The 21,837-nt window shown below is 37.3% G+C and overlaps 1 protein-coding gene across 5 annotated transcripts in view; it reads right to left on the minus strand.

The window, feature by feature from the left end:
* Nucleotides 1-21,837, minus strand: part of LOC107563979 (liprin-alpha-3-like) — a 46,556-nt gene that overhangs the window by 4,010 nt on the left and 20,709 nt on the right. For all 5 annotated transcript variants that reach the window (XM_016248946.1, XM_016248947.1, XM_016248949.1 and 2 more), the window contains 20 exons: nucleotides 18,803-18,895; nucleotides 17,956-18,008; nucleotides 17,721-17,814; nucleotides 15,941-16,075; nucleotides 15,743-15,826; nucleotides 14,928-15,059; nucleotides 13,905-13,967; nucleotides 13,692-13,771; nucleotides 9,701-9,866; nucleotides 9,414-9,607; nucleotides 8,145-8,385; nucleotides 7,923-8,056; nucleotides 7,636-7,787; nucleotides 6,627-6,720; nucleotides 6,452-6,533; nucleotides 6,034-6,234; nucleotides 5,117-5,179; nucleotides 3,327-3,353; nucleotides 2,424-2,599; nucleotides 2,117-2,214 (listed from right to left, as the gene is read on the minus strand). In XM_016248946.1, the coding sequence (XP_016104432.1) occupies nucleotides 2,117-2,214; nucleotides 2,424-2,599; nucleotides 3,327-3,353; nucleotides 5,117-5,179; nucleotides 6,034-6,234; nucleotides 6,452-6,533; nucleotides 6,627-6,720; nucleotides 7,636-7,787; nucleotides 7,923-8,056; nucleotides 8,145-8,385; nucleotides 9,414-9,607; nucleotides 9,701-9,866; nucleotides 13,692-13,771; nucleotides 13,905-13,967; nucleotides 14,928-15,059; nucleotides 15,743-15,826; nucleotides 15,941-16,075; nucleotides 17,721-17,814; nucleotides 17,956-18,008; nucleotides 18,803-18,895 (2,362 nt within the window). The remainder of the gene's footprint in view (nucleotides 1-2,116; nucleotides 2,215-2,423; nucleotides 2,600-3,326; nucleotides 3,354-5,116; nucleotides 5,180-6,033; nucleotides 6,235-6,451; nucleotides 6,534-6,626; nucleotides 6,721-7,635; nucleotides 7,788-7,922; nucleotides 8,057-8,144; nucleotides 8,386-9,413; nucleotides 9,608-9,700; nucleotides 9,867-13,691; nucleotides 13,772-13,904; nucleotides 13,968-14,927; nucleotides 15,060-15,742; nucleotides 15,827-15,940; nucleotides 16,076-17,720; nucleotides 17,815-17,955; nucleotides 18,009-18,802; nucleotides 18,896-21,837) is intronic.

The following is a 21,837-nucleotide window of genomic DNA, read 5'->3' on the forward strand; positions in this document are numbered from 1 at the left end:
TACAGTGGGTACGGCAAGTATTCAGACCCCCTTACATTTTTCACTCTTTGTTATATTGCAGCCATTTGCTAAAATCATTTAAGTTAATTTTTGTCCTCATTAATGTACACACAGCTAAGGGGGTCTGAATACTTTCCGTACCCACTGTATATATAATACCACAATAACACTTGGTTACATGTTTTAGTAACCACAGTTAATCATCAATTTCTTTGTTTAAAATACAAGAGAAATATCCAGTAGATCTCGCTATTGATTGTTTTAGTGTGTTTTCATGAACTGTAGTTGGAAATGCACTGATTTTAAAATAATAAAATGCGAATAACTGATAAATGTTTGATTTTCATGAAATTCTACACTATCTTCTAAATATAAAACACTAAAAACAATTGCTTGGAATACAGCAGGCACATTTTGGCATCAAAACATTAAGATTCTACAGTATAAATTGAAATTAATTTAGATATTTACTAAAGATTACATTTAACTGTTTTAAATTCATAGTATTTTTAAAGACTCGCTTTGCATGTAGCAATGCACACAAAAGTATCCCTGCACTACAGTGAGCAGAGAGATGTGTGCATGCTTAATATAGTCTGAAATGGCACGAAGGCATCTGTGTTGCTATGCGATGAATAACTTCTAGATCAGCAAAGACATCTGTTTCTAATCAAGGTACTGAATAATGCGATCTGTGCATTGGGCTTTGATCAGTTGCTCTTCAAATGTGAAATCTCTATTGTGCCATTGAATCCTGTGCATAATGGAAGGCTGGGCCGCTCAACACTTTCCAGACGTCATTGCTGGTAATGTATGTTATTATTAACAAATGCATTCTGTGTAAACACCCTTCCTTTCTCTTTCTGCCATATTCTCATTCACTGTCTGATGTTTTGATGAACTGTACATTCCATGGGTGACTGTTATTGTTTTTTCCCCTTTTGTACATTTTGTTTATCAGACTGTTCTGCTGTATGTCTTGATTGATAATGCAAAGCAAAAGATTAACATGATAAAACCCAAAGAGAACTTGAAAAACCACCAGAAAATGTCCTAAAATTCCTGCTATACCAGTTTAGACTAACATGTACTTCCATGCTCACTCAGACTGGTTTATGCCAGTTTAGTACTGATGTAGCTGGTGATTCATTACAACTCAGGCCAGCAAGTTTTGAAGGACAGTTTTCCTGGATGAACTAGCTAGTGTAAAGGAAAGAATAAAAAATGTACACTAGCAATCAAAAGTTTGGGGTCGAGAAAGATTTTGTCTCTTATACTTACCAAGGCTGCATTTATTTGACCAAAAATACAGTAAAAACTGTAATATTGTGACCATTTAAAATAATGTTTTCCAGCTTAATATATTGTAAAATGTAATTTACTCCTGTGATGCAAAGCTGAATTTTCAGTAGTCATTACTCCAGTCTTCACTGTCACATGATCCTTCAGAAATCATTCTAATATGATGATTTGATACTCAAGAAATAGATTTGATTTATTTTCTCATATTTTCATACTTATTATCAATGCATAAACAACTGTGCTCCTTAACATTTTTGTGGAAACCGTGATACATTTTTACACGATTATTTGATGAACGGAAAGTTCAAAACAACAGGATTTACTTGATTAATCTTTTGATAACATAATAAATGTCTTTACTGTCACTTCCAGTCAATTTAATGCGTCCTTGCTGAATAATATTATTAATTTCTCAACAAAAAAAAATCGTACTGACCCCAAACTTTGGAACGGTGGTGTAGATGACAAATACTTGATTAATCTTTTGATAACATAATAAATGTCTTTACTGTCACTTCCAGTCAATTTAATGCGTCCTTGCTGAATAATATTATTAATTTCTCAACAACAAAAAAAATCGTACTGACCCCAAACTTTGGAACGGTGGTGTAGATGACAAAATTATATTTAACAATTATTTGCAAGCTACAATAGTGTTCAAAAGTGTGTTACGGACATCCAACATACCATGCTAGGGACCACCATCATATGCAACTTGGACAAGACCCCTACAATGTCAGTGTACCCTTGTACTCAATGTTAGGCATCTCTGTTAGCAACAGTAAGCAAGTAAAAAAAAGACAAAAAAGAAAACCTTTATTCTGGTGCTGGCTCTCATCTCTCCTCCTCTCCAGCTCCTTGCGGTCATAATTCAGGCGCTTCAGGCACATGATGCCATAATGCAAGCTCACCCTGTGGGGTCAAAAGGTCACAAGGATCAAGAGAGAGGTTGCGGGGCTTTCTAAATTCATTAGGGCACTCCACCCTGACAAACTCCAGGCACATTAGAGATTAGGAAAGGCCCTAAGACACACACCTGCACCATGAGAATAACTGATAGTCATTGGATGGAATGAGATGGGGCAGCATTTAACAGATGGGGAGAGAGAGACAGAAAATACCTGTGGAAACTGTCCACCATTTTCAGCTGCCCACGCAGCTCTTTCTTGGTCAGATGGTCCAACATGCGGGCGTCCACCAGTGACTCCATGAAGTAGCTTCTGTACTGGGGCAAACCCAGACTGGGCAGCCAATCATTGCCCACCCACTCATGGTTCATATCTCCATAAGCCAGGATCTATCACAAAGGAAGGCAAAAAATTTTTTTTTTAAACCTTAAAACACTTTATTATCACAATTGTATTCCAGTTCATTCATTTCAATGTGTATTTTATACATACAAATCCAAACTTTAGGGCTTAAAAATAAAATTCTGGGCCAGTTAATAAAACTATCACTTGCCTTATTGGATCAGCACTATGTCTTAAATCTTTTGATCATGTTCATGAATTTGTAAAACTGGCATAAAAAGCAATTATTGCTATTACATCTATTACTGCACATATTCTTTTGTAAAGAAAACATTTAACTTAACTAAACTAAGCTTAATATTTAGTAGAAAAAAGTATATATTTAAAATAAACATGAAATAACAAATGTATTATTTAAAATGTAAACAATACATTAATAGTTGTTTATTTTAAACACTTATGTATTATTTATTTTATTATTATTCAATGTACATTTAAAATTTTGGGGGGAAAAAACTGCAATTTAAAATCAGAAATTTAAATTCATATAACAGATATATTTATATTTTTTGGTCTTGAGGCCAAAAAAAAAAATCCTTACTGTTACTGTTGAGCTCTGATAACCATTTATCAAAAAGGAAACAGCACTTAAATGATTCAATGTGATTGTGATACGAATACATATTTGATTTACTTTTAAAGATCATTTAGTCTCAACTATCTGATGGCGCCATCAGTTTGAAAGTGTTTAATGGATGTATTGACGTTACTCACCTGATCCCAGCTAATCTCTTTCAGCTCCTTGAGTGCGGAGGTGATAGCATGATAGGAGAGAGGTGAGGAAGCGGAGATAAGGAACACAGCAGAGAGGCAGCAGGAAAGACACATCGATGGACAGGAAGAGCAAAGAAGAATGAAGAGGGAAAGCAGGAAGAGAGGTACAAAGGGAGGAACAGTTTGTTAGTGACCGGGTCATTAGTTGGAAGCAGTTCACACTGAAACAGAAAAAAGAGGGAAAGTTGAGGATGTTCAACGCTACAGCCTAGCCAGACACACAGAGGGGGAGAGAGAAAGAGAGAGATGCTTCAACACATGTCCGGTCACTCCACTCTCTCCTCATGCCGCCTCTCATACTGTCCACTAGGGGGCAGAGCCCTTTACAATCTAGAGGTCTGCGCGGGACTGTTTTTTTAGTCCCGCTCCCGCAAGGTTCTATTCCGCACCCACCCGCTCCCGCTATATATTTACTCTTTTTCACCTGCTGTCTGCTTAGAATAATTTTCTTCCCGACCCAACCGTTCCTGCTAAATTTAGATCTCGTTTCCAGAATCTCACATTTAAATTTCCGCTACTGAAAGAAAGAGAGATAGGCTGACAAATAAAATTGTAGTCTGCACAAAATTGTATGTTATTTTATTCGTCTTGTCAAGAGTCTTGAATTTATTGACTTTGACTTGAATTGATATGAATTATCTTAAGACACAAAATTTGTTTAATATTTTATGCAACACAGTCTCAGAGAAAATAAAAATGTTGTACAAAAATTGTATTTCTTATTTTTATTTGTCTTGTCAGGATACAGTTCGTTTAACATTGACAACACAATAGGGAAAAAGTGTCTCAGAGAGAAAAAAAAATGAAAATGTAGGTTGTACAAAAATAGCCTATTAGCAATTTTTATTCGTCTTGTCAAAATACTAAATTCGTTTGACATTTTTCTGTTAACACAGTAGGAAAAGTGTCACAGAGAAAAATAAATAAATACTTTAATCTTTCATTTAAAATGATAGACTAAGCAAAATATAAACAAAATCGAGTTGAACGTCCTTCAAGGACAGCGCATCCACACTTTGCTCCATCCTTATTCTTCTCTGTCACTCATCGACAACCTTCCTGTTCTGTCTGAGGGTCGTATATTCACCACAGGTACAGCCTGCTCTGAGAATCGTTATGCACATGCTGCACACAGACCACGCAAATAAAACAGGTGACATTTAAAGCATGCGTGCAGCACGTGCATAACAGTCCTGAGCGCAAGCTGTACCGGTGGTCAATAAGAATAAAGCGCAGATATGCTGTTCTAAATGGACGTCGGGAACGGGATATTGTTAGACCGCCAGCTCCCGTTCATATTACACCAGAGTTACCGACCGGTACTGCATTTTATTTTATTTAAAAAATCTGGTCGGGGACCACGGTTCCTGCTGGAGAGCCACGGGAATGCAGACCTCTATTACAATCCAACACTCCTGGTGTTTATTTTTATCTAGATGAAATTTACTTTTAAAAAATACTGGAAAACAGAACAGTCTAATTACGTAATAAAGAAATATTCACAAAAAATAAATATCGGTTTCAATACAATATCACATCAAAAATCTGTGTCAGAAGTGCAGTCATTGGTGGGTAAGAGGTTTTGTGTCAATATCCATTCTTTTAATGTGTTCTAGTAGTTGATGGCTTTGACACACATTATTCGGATCTGTTACATCTACTTCTCCCAAACTAGTAATCTAGTCAGAGCATCAAGAAGTACTGAGACAATACAAAAAGTGTTTACTAACTGGTTTGGTTGCTGCGGTCAGGGACTCCATCTCAGCATGGGTCATCCATACGTTGCTGGTTGACTGTGGTAAAAACACAACACATACAATTATCAGGATTACTGTTTATTAGAGTTATGTAGAGTGGGGTGAAAATGTCTACGATCATGCTTAAAATAGAGATTCAAACTCTTAACATATTAAACTCTAATGTTTAATAAGTACAACAAAGTATATTTATGATGTAAAATGAATAAGAAATATGCATGATTATGTACTCTTTCTAGGCTACTAATTACATAAGTAAATTTGTGATATTGATCATGTGACTCTTTGTACAGATGTTCTTGCTTCAACTGAAGCATTAAATGCTTTTCTGATCATTCTTCAATCAAGCTGGAGAATATGAGTTCATACAGCTCAAACGCTGCTGTCAGTAAAACAAAAATGGGAAAAAAATGAATTTTAAATATTAAATTTTGACATTTACAGTACCTTTAAAAAGTCTGGGGTCAGTAAGATTTTTATTTTTTAAAGAAATTAATACTTTAATTTAGCAAGGATGCATTAAACAGGAAAGATGGGAAAGACTTTTACATCGTTATAAAAAGGTGTAAATTAAATTAAATTGTAATAATATTTCACAATATTACTGTTTTTACTGTATTTTTGATCAAATGTGTAAATGCAGCCTTGGTGAGCATAAGAGACTTCTGTCAAAACCATTTAAAAATTGTACAGACCCCACACTTTAAACTGTAGTGTATGTTCATTTGCCAATTCAACTTTTCGCTCTAATTGTTTTGCTGATAATATTACTGTATGTGCAATAACAAAACTGATGAGAAGCATTTTATTTGTGGTCTCAGATTTTTGGACCCCAAGAATCCTAATTCTTTTATGATACATTTAGCATATGTAAGTGTATGTGAGCGTACAGAGCGTGTGCTGGCCGGGGCCGAGGGGCTGGTCAGGGACACCATCTCCTGAATAGCCAGTCTCAGTTTGAGGCGGTGCAGAGGGTTACTGATGCCGATCTCTCTCTGGATCTCTGTGTCTGACAGGTTAGCCATGATGGCTCCACTCTTCACGTTAGCACGACAGGCTGCCACGTACCATGCCGGCATGCCCACCCACAGCTAAAAGAGAGAGAGAGAGGTGACCTCTAGGGAAAGTACAAAACAAACAAAAAAGTGCTGACAGGAAGCACCTTTTCTTAGGACATCAAAGTAACACAGAATGAAAGTAGACAGTTGGAAACAATAATGCCATATTTTCAAACATAACAGCATATATCAATACAAAACTAAACAAGCCCCTTTTTATCCATTGCAATGCTCAGATATGGAGTCATACTTCCAGCCAAGAGACAACAGTGGGTCCATCCCAGGATGCAAAGGGTAGCCCCTGTCGACATGCCTCCTCCAACAGCTCATGCCTAAAAGAAAGGGTGAGATGTTTATTCAGTACAAAGAATGAGATACAGAGTCAGAAGAAAGTGACTACACTTGACTGGTTTGAGTAAAATTACTTCTTCTTGCTGCGACGGTCCTTGTCCACCGGACCGGCCATCTTAGTGAGTCCGAGAGGATCTACAGAGCCCAGGTCATCTGAGGGGGTGGAGGCTACAGAAGACACAGAGAGGTTAAGGGTGGCCGTTAAATGAACAGGACTGAATGAACAGTGGATATTAAACATTTTACTGCCCATTAAAGAAACATTAAGTTGTCGAAAACAGTTTATCCTGATGCAGGTAAGAATACCACATAGATTACCATTGTTGCATTGTTATATAATCATATTTGCTAATCAATTGCATGCTACAGATATGGTTTTGCAGAGCTTGTTTAGAAACCAGAAATGTTTCTTGTGCAGCAAGTCATCATATTAGAATGATTTGTGAAGGATCATGTGACACTGGAGACTGGAGTAATGGCTGCTGAAAATTCAGCTTTGGCATCACAGGAATAATATTAAAATAGAAAACACAGTTTTACACAGTATTACATAATATACATTTCACAATATTACAGTTTTTGCTGTATTTTTGATCAAATAAATGCAGCTTTGGAAAACCTAAGAGACTTATTTCAAAAACATTAAGAATCTTGCCAAAGACAAGCTTTTAAATGCTAGTGTACATATATAAGACGTTCAGTTTTTCTATTCCAGAAGAATGAACCAAAAAAATTGTGATGACTCATGTTGTACTATACAGATTTTTGTCTAATCAAATGCTCTCTAGAATGAGAATATCCCTCCCACTAATACTAAAGGAAACAACTAGCATGTAGCAAATCATGTTGAATGACTGTGACATAAATAAAGGTTATTTTTTACTTAAAAAGGCAATGAGCCCTTTGATATTTTTCCTAAGCAAACGAATGGTTTCATTAGGAAAGGAGTCAGCAATTTCATAGGGGCCTTAAGGAACATTTCTGGATAATTTAAGTTTATCCCTCTGATTTTGTGCAGTGTTCTTTTTTTATTTTGTTGTCAAGCACTTTTTTTGTTTTGAAGTATTTTTAAGATAGACTCACCCAGAGATGCTGACTCACGTCCAGGCTGACCCATTCTGACCTTATCCTTCTTCCCAAAGAGCCGCCCAATGGAAGACTTGATGCTTTTCTTTTTGCTGGCCTTGTGGAGGGAGTCCTGGCTGCTGTTTGAGCTGCTGCCATCAGCTGAGAGGCTGGAAAACCACAGAAAGGTCACTTACAAAAAGGTATTAAGACTGAAGTGTGAAGGGCTATACATTTTGTATAGTGCATTCTCAGAATATCAGTCCTATGTAAGGATGGATTACAGGCCGGGCCAGTTAGCGCACCTGCGGAACTCACGACTGTCATCCAACATTGCACCAGGATGGGTGTGTGTCATCCTGTCCAATCGCAGTGCACGAGGGGTGGGAGGAGGGGTGGAATCCAAAAGGGCCAGGGACCTGTCGTCATCTTTGTTGTTCTGATGGCCAGAATAGAGTCAGCTGTTTGCACATGTTTATTCAATGTGTGATAGCAATACTTGTGAATAATCACACACATGCTCCTACCTGTCTGTCTGTCTCACGGGCTGGGGAGTGGGGCAGGCGAGGAGTGGAGTGCCCAGAGCTGGGTGGAGAGGGCGATGCCAGGGTGGAGGACGTTAGGGATGGGGGGATGAAGCCACGCCCTGTGCTGTCCCGGCCCAGAGAAGTCGGGGGGACAGGAGGGCCGTCCAGAGCCACGCTGCTGACTCTGCTCTCGATTTCTTCAGCACGAAGCTCTGTGCTCTCCTTCTCTTCCTGAATCAGCCTGAAGAAAATATGAAAGGATGGTAAGACAAAGGCTTCTGAAGGTATCATGAGGCAAGACATTTTAAAGGCACACCAAAAATGACTACTATACAGCACAAACGATACAGATAACTATATTAGCGTTAACAATGGACTATATAGTGTTCTGTTTATTATAAGCATGCACTGCAGTTTTGTCATCTACCGCTTTAAATGCCTGAGCTCTTTAAAGCAGGATGGATTATGATTGGCTGTCAATGTTTTTATTGTTCATCGGCTGTTAAAAATTGTGATATTGTTCCCCTGTTATCGTTATATATATATATATATCAATCACAAGTGCTGTATTCCCTCACACGACATTAAACATTAATATACATATGAAAATAACACACTTTTGGCTCCAATTTAATGTCTTAAATTGAAAAAGAACAAATTAGGACTTATTTAAAGACTTTTTCATATTTACAAAACCTAAAGAGAGAGAGAATGAAACAAAGAGAACAAATTTTGAGGTTACTAATTTTTTATACAGTAATATTTTTATAATAGTAATATTTTATTCAGCAAGGACGCATTAAACTGATCAAAACTAACAGTAAATATTTTTGTTACAAAATATTTCTATTTTAAATAAATGTTATTTTGAACGTTAGAAGAATCAGATTTTTCAAAAAAAAATATTAAGCAGCATAACAGCTTTGCCATCACAGGAATAAATTACATTTTAAATGTATGTAAATATTCTAATATAAAACAGTTATATTTATGTATATTTATATATTATGTGTTGTGTAAAAGGTCCAATCGGTGTCAGGTGAATTCAAAAAGAGCAGGGTTTTCTTAAGACTGAGTTATTCTAGTCGATTTTGAAAACACTCTTATGTACTGATGTTCCCTGCCCTATACTCTCCTTTTCGAGTGTCTCCCTGATATTTCCCATTAACCTCCCTTTCTGAGCACTCTCCATTTCAAATGTCTTTCCCATTAAATGAAAGTTTGTTTTTTCAAGCGGTCTCAAGGTCCCTCCATCTGCAGTAAACTCACTTAATCTCTTTGTTGATGGCCTCCAGCTGCTCCTGCAACATGATAGCGAGAGTCTGCACATCTGTCTGACCGCTTGGTGACAGCAGCTCCGATCCGAAGAGCGTCTCGCGATCCTCTTCATCATCAGAACACCTGTCCTCCACGCTGCCCTCGAACCCAGTGCCCAGCAAAGCTCCGCTGTCCCAATCGCCGTACTGAACATGAGAAATGTAAGAAGCAACTAGTTAAATTTCATATTAAGCCATTTTTATTCATTTATTAGCAGGTTCATACAAAGATGTTCTCACTTTGCTAGCGTCCTCCCTTGCCCCGCCCCAGCGTCCACGATGAGCCCGTCTGACCACGCCTCCTGTGCCTGTTTTTCCATAATGATCTAGGTGGGTGGTGGAGCCAGCAGGAAGTGACCCACTTCCCTGGGAGTACCTCAGCTCCAGAGCACTTCCTGGCAGAGACCTAATAAAGAAGCAGAGGAGGCCATGGTTAAAGTCAACATAAAATCAAAACTGGTCAGTGTCTGCCCATTTTTCACAATGCAAATGATTCCTGATGGATAAAATCATCCCGTCCTTTGTTTTTCCCTCAATAAATATCCTGCTCCACTCAGAAATACAAATACTGTTCAAAAGTTTGGGGTCAATAAGATTTTTAAATGGTTTTAAAAGAAGTAAAAACAATAATATGATTAAATATTATTACACTTTAAAATTACTTTTAAAACTGATTCCTGTAATTTATTCCTTTGATGGCAAAGCTAAATTTTCAGCAGGCATTACTCCAGTTTTCAGTGTGACATGATCATTCAGAAATCAGTTTAATATGCTGATTTGCTGCTCAGGAAACATTTCTTATTGTTATTATCAATATAGAAAATAGTTTTTTTTTTTTTAGAAACCAGGATCCTTTTTTTCAGGGTTCTTTGGTAAAAAGAAAGTTCCAAAGAACATACTTTATTTGAAATAGAAATATCTGTAACATTATAAATGTTTTTTGTTTTTGCATTTGAAAAGCTGAAAAGATAAATGAAACCAGTTTCTTATGCACTGTCAGAGTCTGAAACTGTGTCATCCAGCGAGATGTTTCAATTTGCAGCCGGTTTATACATAGATAGCTAGCTATTTGAATAAGACCACCACGGAGCCATGAGTCCAAGCCAGCAATTATTGAGTCAACGCCCAACGGAAGAGAGGGGTGGGGTGAGCAGTAGCTCATTATCATTTAAAGAGACACACACCGAAACGGATAGCTGTGAACAGAGCTGGTTTTGACAAGGTAAAAAGTGTTCTTTTACATGACCATTGAGGAATTTTAACCAAAGTATGCTACAGACGTTTCATGAAGACCCTAAAGGAGACATATTATGCCCCTTTTTACAATATGTAATATAAGTCTCTGGTGTCCCCAGAATGTGTCTGTGAAATATCAGCTCAAAATACTCCACATATCATTTATTATATCATTTTGAAAATTTCTATTTTGAGTGGAAGCAGAAACACACTGTTTTTTCGGGCCTGTCTCTTTAAATGCAAATGAGATGCTGCTCCCCGCCCCCTTTTCCAGAATAGAGCTGCACCATTACAGCTCGGACCTGCTAAAAACATCTGTTTTGGTTCTGATTATCATGTTTATTATATCACGTTTTAAACCACATTAGTTTAAACTTTTCTGAGAGCATATATCCAAAGCAGAAAGCGAAAGCGGCTGTCACAGCATGTGAGTACTAAACTAAGTTCTCATTCACACACAAGTTTACGTTAAAAACACACATGAGTTACAAGAAACAGTCAGTTATGTCTGTGGCAGTAAACAACTGGGAAATGAATTGCATGTTTATTTTAGATCTGTGTGGCAGCAGCAATATACAGTAAATGAATCAATAAATCCACTGCTCTCTTGTCTCCTCTGAGGCTGGGACTCTAAATAGTGTTCTGTGCTCGTCTGTGCAGCCAAAGACAGAACAGTTAGCGTGTTTTGCTCAAACTTTCGCCATGGCATTAGAGCTAGTACACTGTTGTCGCTTGCAAAAACACAGTAACGGCCCCTATGGTGTAAATTTACAGATTAAGGGGCGGTAATATTATAATGAGATCCCTTTGCCACATCACTAGGGGAGCGAAATCAGATGCGCTCGTTTTTTCAGACGCTTGCAGAAAAAGGCTTACCAAAAAAAGTTACTGGGTTAATCTTTTTCACGTTTCCTTGGTTGGTAGATGCACCGGGGACCTGATTATAGCACTTAAAACCTGGAAAAGTCAGATTTTCATGATATGTCACCTTTAAAGAATCATACCAACGTGTGGAAAATGGGCATCCGATGTCCCCCTTTAAGTATTAATAGTAGTATTGATTTCTTTAAAAAAATCTTACTGACCCCAAATTTTTAATGCCACATACTAAAGTAAAATTGATTGTGAATGTCATATACTTCATAAATGGGCATAAATTACTTTTTAAGAGGACAGCAGAAATATTATGCATCTTACCGTGAGTAAGAGGAACCAGGTCTTCCTCTCAGCTGGTCCAGCTCTAGTTGAAGCCTCTCCAGCTCTGCAATCAGCTGATCCTAGGAGGAATAAGATTTTAGTATCAGATAATGTAGCCATTTCGACTCAGGTCAAGTGAACAGAACCTTCTTTTCTTTTTTTTTTTCTTTTCTTTTCTTTTTTTACAATACCATTATATGTTAAAGAGAAACATACCTTGTTCGCTAAGAGATCATCTTGGATCTTCTTCATGTTAGCGAGTTCCTCAGAGAGAGCGTTCTGTAACATATTACACCAGATGCTTACATATAAATTAATTCAGTTGTAAGGTGTTCTTATCCAAATTGATCTCATGTGTGTTTCCTGGGAATCAAACCCATGACAGGTCCAGCTCTGCAATCAGCTGATCCTAGGAGGAATAAGATTTTAGTATCAGATAATGTAGCCATTTCGACTCCGGTCAAGTGAACAGAACCTTCTTTTCTTTTCTTTTTTTTCTTTTCTTTTTTTACAATACCATTATAGGTTAAAGAGAAACATACCTTGTTCGCTAAGAGATCATCTTGAATCTTCTTCATGTTAGCGAGTTCCTCAGAGAGAGCGTTCTGTAACATATTACACCAGATGCTTACATATAAATTTATTCAGTTGTAAGGTGTTCTTATCCAAATTGATCTCATGTGTGTTTCCTGGGAATCAAACCCATGACAGTGGCATGGTTAGCATCATGCTAGGATGGGTCACAATGAAGAAATAGTTGACCAGTCAGGTGAGGTTTTTTTTTAGGTTTTGATATGTTTTTTCTTAAATTAGCATACTATCTGAGTGTGCTGTGTTTCTTGAATTTAATAAATTAATAATAATTAGATATAAAACAATAACTAAAAATAATTACTTAAAATTATAAGTAGAAAAAAAATTTCTATGATGTTCTAGACCTAGAAATCATGCTTTTGAAATTCCCTCGTTTTTACAGGACGTTTTTACATTTTTACATGTGTTTTTAAAACGGTATGTTGAAATAGTTTTCCTAACCGTTAAAAATGGATCTTGAGACTTACGCCTCTTCAATCTGTTTTTGAACACACCTTTTGTAAATGGCCTCTTACAAACACATCCAGCCGAGGTCAGAGGAACCAGAAACAGCCTAATTATACTTCCTCAAAACTGATTAGTTAACTACAGTAGTTGTTCAGGCATCCCACAACTAGCAGATTTTGAAAGTATGTAGTTTTGCACATTCCTACACCATTCCAGTCACATGTCTTCCGTCTCATGTCTTCTGTTTCTGACATTATGTGCAAATTATGTTTCAGCCATTCATCATAGATTCTCTGATGAGAGATGCATTGGGTATGAAACACCTGCTTTTGTGCTGAAATAATGAGGGAGGACACATAGAGGAAGCCTGGAACTCCTATTAGACATGAACATAATTGGCGCTCGTTTTTTCAGACGCTTGCAGAAAAAGGCTTACCAAAAAAAGTTACTGGGTTAATCTTTTTCACGTTTCCTTGGTTGGTAGATGCACCGGGGACCTGATTATAGCACTTAAAACCTGGAAAAGTCAGATTTTCATGATATGTCACCTTTAAAGAATCATACCAACGTGTGGAAAATGGGCATCCGATGTCCCCCTTTAAGTATTAATAGTAGTATTGATTTCTTTAAAAAAATCTTACTGACCCCAAATTTTTAATGCCACATACTAAAGTAAAATTGATTGTGAATGTCATATACTTCATAAATGGGCATAAATTACTTTTTAAGAGGACAGCAGAAATATTATGCATCTTACCGTGAGTAAGAGGAACCAGGTCTTCCTCTCAGCTGGTCCAGCTCTAGTTGAAGCCTCTCCAGCTCTGCAATCAGCTGATCCTAGGAGGAATAAGATTTTAGTATCAGATAATGTAGCCATTTCGACTCCGGTCAAGTGAACAGAACCTTCTTTTCTTTTCTTTTTTTTCTTTTCTTTTTTTACAATACCATTATAGGTTAAAGAGAAACATACCTTGTTCGCTAAGAGATCATCTTGGATCTTCTTCATGTTAGCGAGTTCCTCAGAGAGAGCGTTCTGTAACATATTACACCAGATGCTTACATATAAATTAATTCAGTTGTAAGGTGTTCTTATCCAAATTGATCTCATGTGTGTTTCCTGGGAATCAAACCCATGACAGGGGCATGGTTAGCATCATGCTAGGATGGGTCACAATGAAGAAATAGTTGACCAGTCAGGTGAGGTTTTTTTTTAGGTTTTGATATGTTTTTTCTTAAATTAGCATACTATCTGAGTGTGCTGTGTTTCTTGAATTTAATAAATTAATAATAATTAGATATAAAACAATAACTAAAAATAATTACTTAAAATTATAAGTAGAAAAAAAATTTCTATGATGTTCTAGACCTAGAAATCATGCTTTTGAAATTCCCTCGTTTTTACAGGACGTTTTTACATTTTTACATGTGTTTTTAAAACGGTATGTTGAAATAGTTTTCCTAACCGTTAAAAATGGATCTTGAGACTTACGCTTCTTCAATCTGTTTTTGAACACACCTTTTGTAAATGGCCTCTTACAAACACATCCAGCCGAGGTCAGAGGAACCAGAAACAGCCTAATTATACTTCCTCAAAACTGATTAGTTAACTACAGTAGTTGTTCAGGCATCCCACAACTAGCAGATTTTGAAAGTATGTAGTTTTGCACATTCCTACACCATTCCAGTCACATGTCTTCCGTCTCATGTCTTCTGTTTCTGACATTATGTGCAAATTATGTTTCAGCCATTCATCATAGATTCTCTGATGAGAGATGCATTGGGTATGAAACACCTGCTTTTGTGCTGAAATAATGAGGGAGGACACATAGAGGAAGCCTGGAACTCCTATTAGACATGAACATAATTGAGGCAACATCTGGATTTTGAGGTAAACATCAAAGATGTGGTAACGTGTCAAGGCTATTTTTCAGTTTTTTGGATGTGTGTGCAACGTTGCCAAAGAAATCAAATCTGAAATTTTGGAGGATCACACCTTCTCCTCCAGGGCAGCCATTCTCTCCTTCAGGTGGAGCTGCAGTCTCTCATTGGACTCCGACAGAAGCTTGTCCACCGTGTCAGAGAGACGCTTGTTGTGTTCGTCATTCATCCGCTCCCTCTGCCTCGCCTGGGGGGAGTCACGGACAGAGAAAGAAGAATGATGAATCTTGAGTATATACTTGACTAACAGTGAATAAAAGGTGACGAGAGATGACGCTGTGTGGTTTCAAGCAAATCTAAGAGTAACACTATTTTGAATTTCTTTTTGAATTTATATGACTTATTTCTAAGTAATATAATTGTTTCTTGTTAAAGTCACACATCCCATCAGACAGAGATTCGCTTAATGATGGAAAAAGAAATGCTACAAGAAACGTGGTTGCTTCTCAGATCAGTTTTTTACAAGATAGAAGTCAACTTTAAATATAAATTAACTATATAAACTATATGTTTTTTTGTTTCATATGTGCAATACTCATACATCTGCTTACAAAATTGCTTTTGGATTCTCCAGTTGAATTTTAATTGTTATTTTTAGTTGTATTTAAAATATACTTAAACATGTTTAAAATGTATTTAAATATTCTTTTCTTTACATTTTGAAGATGTTTAATGCAAATTGTTTATTTACTTTTTATGTTAAATGAGAAACTCATGATGTAACATTTGTGAATCAATAAATTTCACACGTCATACATTAAATTTTAATTTCAAATAATCAATTTTTTTACTCTAAAAGCCCATCCATAGTGAAAATACGTCACTATATTTGACATGCTGAACAAACAAAAAAAAGAGAGGATTGGTCACCCTCTGTAGCTCCTGATTTTTCTCTTCAAGTTGTGCCTCTAACTGTCTCAGTCGCTCCTCAAAGTTGCCATGACGCTCCTCTGCCTAAACAACAGAGCAAGGATAAAATGTCTATTAACATTAGTTTGGACCTGTTCTCAATTTGAAATGAGTTAATAGCACAGCACGTCAAACAGATCTGAACCTGACAGCACACACCTTGTTGAGTGCCGCCACCCTCTGGGCGAGCTGAGCCTCGATCTCGGGCAGCGTCTCGGCCCTCTGGAGGGTTTGCTGCAGCTTCTGTTTAGCATCGTCTAGACGCTCCTGGAGCTGCCTGTTCTTCTCTTCGCTCTGAGTGACAGAACAATGAGGCGAAATAATAAAGAACACCATAATGAACACATTCTCTTCAGGAAAAACAGTGCTTTGTTTTTGCTCGAGACCTGGAAAAACACAATGGAACTTCTTTTTGTCAGAAACGAAGCCACCAAAGAACCAAAATAAATAAAATTGAACAAAAATCAGGTAAACAAACATAGGCAGATGAAAAGTTTAGTCATTACGTTATCTATAACCAGTGATCATTTCGATATGTATGAACAGCAAAGACATATGTTACTTAAAACCAACACGTCCAGACATATCACAGAGCCTGGAAACAAATTCTAAATTCTTGTAGCCACAATTACAGACTTCAACCCACAAGCCTCTAAAACAACAAAATAAATTCACTTAGATTTAAATGCAAACAGTAGTTTAGGTGCATTAACACCTTCTTAGGTTCCATAGCTAAGAATGTCTAAATCTGCAGTGCATCTCTATTTACTGTGAATATATAGTGATATGTTTCCCATTGTGAAATTTGTTTAACTTAAAGAATTGACAGCGAAAAGCTTTGTGCAAATATAAAGATTTGGAATTAATATCTTTAATAATATGCCAAAAAAAGTAGAAAACAAATTTCAAGATTCATTTGTTGTGATAATAAAATAATTTCTTATTTAGTTTTTTATTTATTCATCAGAATATCAACCAGTTTACATGTCCACATTCATAACAACTACATTTTAATGGGTTATATAGAATTAATAAAAACTGTAGACTACCCTTCAAAAGTTGTTGTTGTTTTTTGTTTTAAAGAAATGGTTTTATTTAGCAAGGATGAATTAAAATGTAAGTGACAGCAAAGACTTTTACAAAAACAAATGCTGTTCTTTTGAACTTTCTATTTATCAACAAATCCTGAAAAAATGTACCACAGCTTCCACAAAAATATTAAGCAGCACCACTGTTTTTAATACTGAGGTCAATAATATTATTTTTGAGCACCATAAATATAAGAACACATAAAACAGTTACTTTAAATTGTAATAATATTTAAGAATATTTTGCAGAATTTTTATTGTACATTTGACCAAATAAATTCGGCTTGGTGAATATAACCTTTATTCAAAACCATTTAAAAATCTTACCAACCCAGACCGTTTGAATCTAAGTGTAAATTATATTTAATATAAACCTTTAGATTAAAATGGTTAAATTCAGCTTTTATTTAAACACAAATATCATGTTTTTACTGTCTATGCTTTTTCCTATGGAAAAAAAAAAAGAATCAGAAAATTAATTTGGACTTGTAAAGATTGAATAGTTTTATGGGAAAAATCATAGTTTGATGCTGTAGTCAGTAACAAAGAGTCTAGGCCTATTTGTTGACCAATAATCTGAATATTGGAGGGGGCCTACAGTGGTTCCCCATGGTGGTTACGGCCCTGAAACTTTAAGGTCTTAAAATACAAAAGATTTCTTGAAAACTGAAAAGAAAGAAAAGTCTTGAAATGTTTGCAGATGAAACAAAAACAAAACAAAATCTTCAGGCACAAATGGCGCCATACCCTGAGAATAACCCTCAGAGACTCCTGTTGATGAACACACTGTTAAATGTTCCTTCAATAGTTACACCTTTCATGTGTGTCTGTACATGATTTTTCTTTTGTACCTGTCTGTATAAAGACTCTTTGCTGGCAAGCTCGTTCTCCAGCTTGTCTTTGATGTCATGGAGAGAGGTTGCCTCCCTCTGGGCGCTGAGGTACCTACAGACAGAAACACACACGGTGAGGATCTGCAGGCTGCTTGAGAAATCAAAACTGCAACTCTATCTGTGTCATTCCAAAGTGAGGCCATACCATACGACAAAACAGCAGTGAGATCTGGTCTAATTTGGTCTAGTTTACCTGCGCTCTAAGGTGGTAATTCTTTCCTCCATGTCCTCTCTTTGACACAGCGCCTGGGAATGAGGGGGTGGGAAATTGTGAGATAAAAGAGAGATAACGTCAAAAAGAATAAAAAACAACAACATATGGTTAACTGATTGCAGAAACACACTAAACAATCACAATCAGACCATTTGGTAACATTATTATGTTTGGGCGTCTGTCTATACAGCAGTTCCACTGTAACTGTTTACTTCAAATGGAGCTGACTATAAACATTTATTGCAAAACAAAAAGCGCAGTATCAAATATTACATAATTGCTAAGAGGGAGGAAGAAGAGGCACTGGAAAACGAGTGTAGCGAATAGAACGACAGGCAGTATGTCCAGGGAAATGAGGAAAAAACCCTTTCATTTGCCATTATCGAGACTGTACTTTATGACAGTGGAAGCAGATTATAAGCAAAAATCTGCTCAAGGCATCCAATGTAAATAGGACGCCAAGCCAGCACGGTAGCTACCGGCAATCGGTGACATGAAACAGGCGCCGTTGCCAAGTTGGCAAGTCTTTGTGTTACCGCAGGAGAATACAGTATGCTTCTATTATACAGAAAATTAGACTTCTTCCATGAGGAACGTCAGACAGACAGCTGATTATTTTGTTGGCAGTTTGATTGATCTCGCTTTGGCTGACAGACACACCCATCAACAACTAGAGCACTTTACCGGCAATTAATCACTGCATCGTGGCAGGAAACCCTTCTAAATGGGAAGGGAGGCGGGATGACAGCAAAACCATGGTTGCGTGACATGGGGCTCTTGATTTTGTTTTGAAGAGCTCTTGATGAGAATTCAACCTCTGACCCACCTCTTTCACGTCCCTCTGAAGCTTCTGATTGGCTTCCTCAGATTTAGCTAATTCCCTTCTGGCGGTAGTGAGCTGCTCCTCGATCTCTCCAACCTGCACATTGGAGACATGGCTCAGATGTTAACATGTGCACATGAATGCATGCAAACACAAAGACGAGCCAATGAAACTTGGATGCAGTCCAGTAGCCATTTCTCCCTCTGTCATTTCTTTTCAATTATAATTGGGAATGCTGCATACATCCACCAGAGGGCAGCCGAATGTGACACAGTCTTTCACTCAGCATCTCCTCTGATTCTATATCTCTATGGCAACCAGAGGCACAGCTTCCCCAAAATTTTGAGGTGAAAATGGGAGGAGGACGATTTAATTTCATGTCTCCATCAAGTGTTCACTTTCAGCGCTGAGGATTGTTGAGAAAAGAAAGCAATATATCAACCAATCATCATAGAGACGTAAATTACGTGATATTAGTTTGAACGTCTCCCGCTGCGCTGATAATGTACCAAGTACTTATATAGGCTGCAGCTCTCTTTTAACACAGACTTTTAAGAAGGGATGGATGTTTGCTTCAAGTGATAGGCCAGGTAAGTGAAATTATATTATCTTGCTGTACGTGTGTCGTTTTCTTTACGTTTTCTGACTAAAAGCAACCAAAAAAAAAAACATTTTAAAGTGGTTAAGCAAATAATAATAATAATAAATAATAATAATAATAATAATAATAATAAAAATAATAATAATAGGCAGGGATCCCCAGACCAATACAATTAGTGTGCCTCCTCTATTTTAAAACGCACAAGCCGCCACTGATGGCAACCATAGGAATGCCAGACTAACTAGAACCTTCTCATCCAAAATGTGTCAGTGCTTTGAGTGTGTCATACTGTAGGCCTTCTCCCACATCGTCTGCCCCGTATTTCCTTTCTGTGTCTGTGAACACTACATATGCATCACACACACTTATAAGCTCTGTTTCAAAACCCAACTGGCTTCTAAGGCAGTATCCTAACTATCATGGAACCTCATAAGTCACTGATATGGAACACTCCAAACAGGCAGGAGCTCTGCACATCACACAAATAGCTTTGTTTTCACGTAATTTCAGTGGAGCTGACTATGTGGTTAGCATGTCATAACACGCATACAGTACCATTCAAATGTTTAGGGTGAAAATGATTTTTTTTTAAGATATTTATATTTTATTTAGAAAGGATTCAACTGACAAAAATATTAAGAAACAACTGTTATCAACATTGATAGTAATAAGAAATGTTTCTTGAGCATTAATTTAGCACATGAAGACAGGAGTAATGACTACTGAAAATTCGGTTTTGCCATCAAAAGAATTGCTTTCAAATATATTAAAGTAGAAAACATTATTTAAAATAACTATTTTTTTAGTAATAATATTTCACAATATTACTGTATTCTATTTATTTATTTATTTTGCGTGTGTGTGTGTGTGTGTGTGTGTGTGTGTGTGTGATTCTCAAAAATACAAAACCATTAAAAACATCTTACTGTACCGACCCCAAAATTTTGAACAGTAGTGTACATATATAGGCAAAATAGCTCAAATAATAATTTTTTTAATGGAACACATTTTAATTAATAAGTTTTATCCTTTTTAAATGAAATATGTATATGATATATGTATATGATTTATTATTCAGCTTGTTGCAATGCATTATGGCAAGGTCCATGTCCAGTCCCGCAACTTCCTGCAGAGTTTACCTCCAACCTCAATTAAACACACCTGAACCGGAAAATCAAGGGTTTTCAGTATTACTAGAGACTTCTAGGACAATATGCTGGGGAAGTTTGGACACCACTGCATTATGGGATAGCATTCTCTCTATGGCTAGAATTTGGCTTCCTTTTGAATCAACTTGTCTTGTTAAGAGTGTGCCTACGATTCTTTAAAGGGGTCATATGATGCGATTAAAATTTTTCCTTTCTCTTTGGAGTGTTACAAGCTCTTGGTGCATAAAGAAAATCTGTAAAGTTGCAAAGATTAAAGTCTTTGGACTCAAATCCAAAGAGATATTCTTTATAAAAGTTAAGAGTCAACCATGCCTACCTAAAACGGCTTGTTCCAACACGCCCCCACATGTCTACGTTACGATGTGGGAAGATTTGTATAACGCCGCACAAATGTTCACGCAAAGAAAGAAGGCGTAACTTTTATTCTCGCTGTAGTATTGTTGTTGCCGCCGCCGCCGCCATGTCGTGAAGCCGCGTGTGTGAAAGCGAAACTACTTTGTTTGGTCTTCCAAAAGAGGACGATATCCGCTTCGTCATGCCTAGAGCTGATCCGTGCTGGTCGCTGAGGAAATACATCAACTTCGCGCTGTGGATCGCCGGATCGGCTTTCACCGTGGACGAAGCGAAGTCCAGCCCGGGGTCGTTACATGTGGTTACCGCAAGCCCGCCGGCTGCTCCTTCGTCGAATCCGCCAGCCGCGCTGTTCTCAAGCCCGCCCGCCGCCACTCACTCAAGCCGGCCTCCGCTCACTCTAGCCCGCCGGCCATTCCTCACTCTAGCCCGCCGTGTGTGACGCTGTGTGTTTCGTTGTGAAATCGAAACTACTTTGTTTGGCCTTCCAAAAGAGGACACGACTAGAAATCAGTGGTTAAGTTGTATTTACAACACTGTTCCAGAACAGTTTAACCCAAATATTCAGATGTGTCCAGCGCATTTTATGGAGGACTGTTTCCTGATCCTGGGAGAGTAGACTGCAGTGCCTGTACAGTACATTTTTTATATATAAAGTATTTGCCACTGACGATTCAAACGCGAGTTTTGAACAGTGTAGAGTAGTGCTTGTTTGTCATTTCTCCGATCACAAATGCAGACATGGTTTGATGTTTACGCGGCGCGATGCAACGCAACATGTAAAAACACAGTATAAGTCATTATAATCTGTAATCATGTCCCCACTGGATGCAACAAATGCCTTGTTTATAATGGGTTTTATTGTTTTTGTCTCATCGCTCCGGCCGGGACACGGCATCACAATATGGTAAGGGGCG

This window comes from Sinocyclocheilus grahami, unplaced genomic scaffold (assembly GCF_001515645.1).
Source record: "Sinocyclocheilus grahami isolate Dianchi unplaced genomic scaffold, SAMN03320097.WGS_v1.1 scaffold901.1, whole genome shotgun sequence".
Taxonomy (NCBI): domain Eukaryota; kingdom Metazoa; phylum Chordata; class Actinopteri; order Cypriniformes; family Cyprinidae; genus Sinocyclocheilus; species Sinocyclocheilus grahami.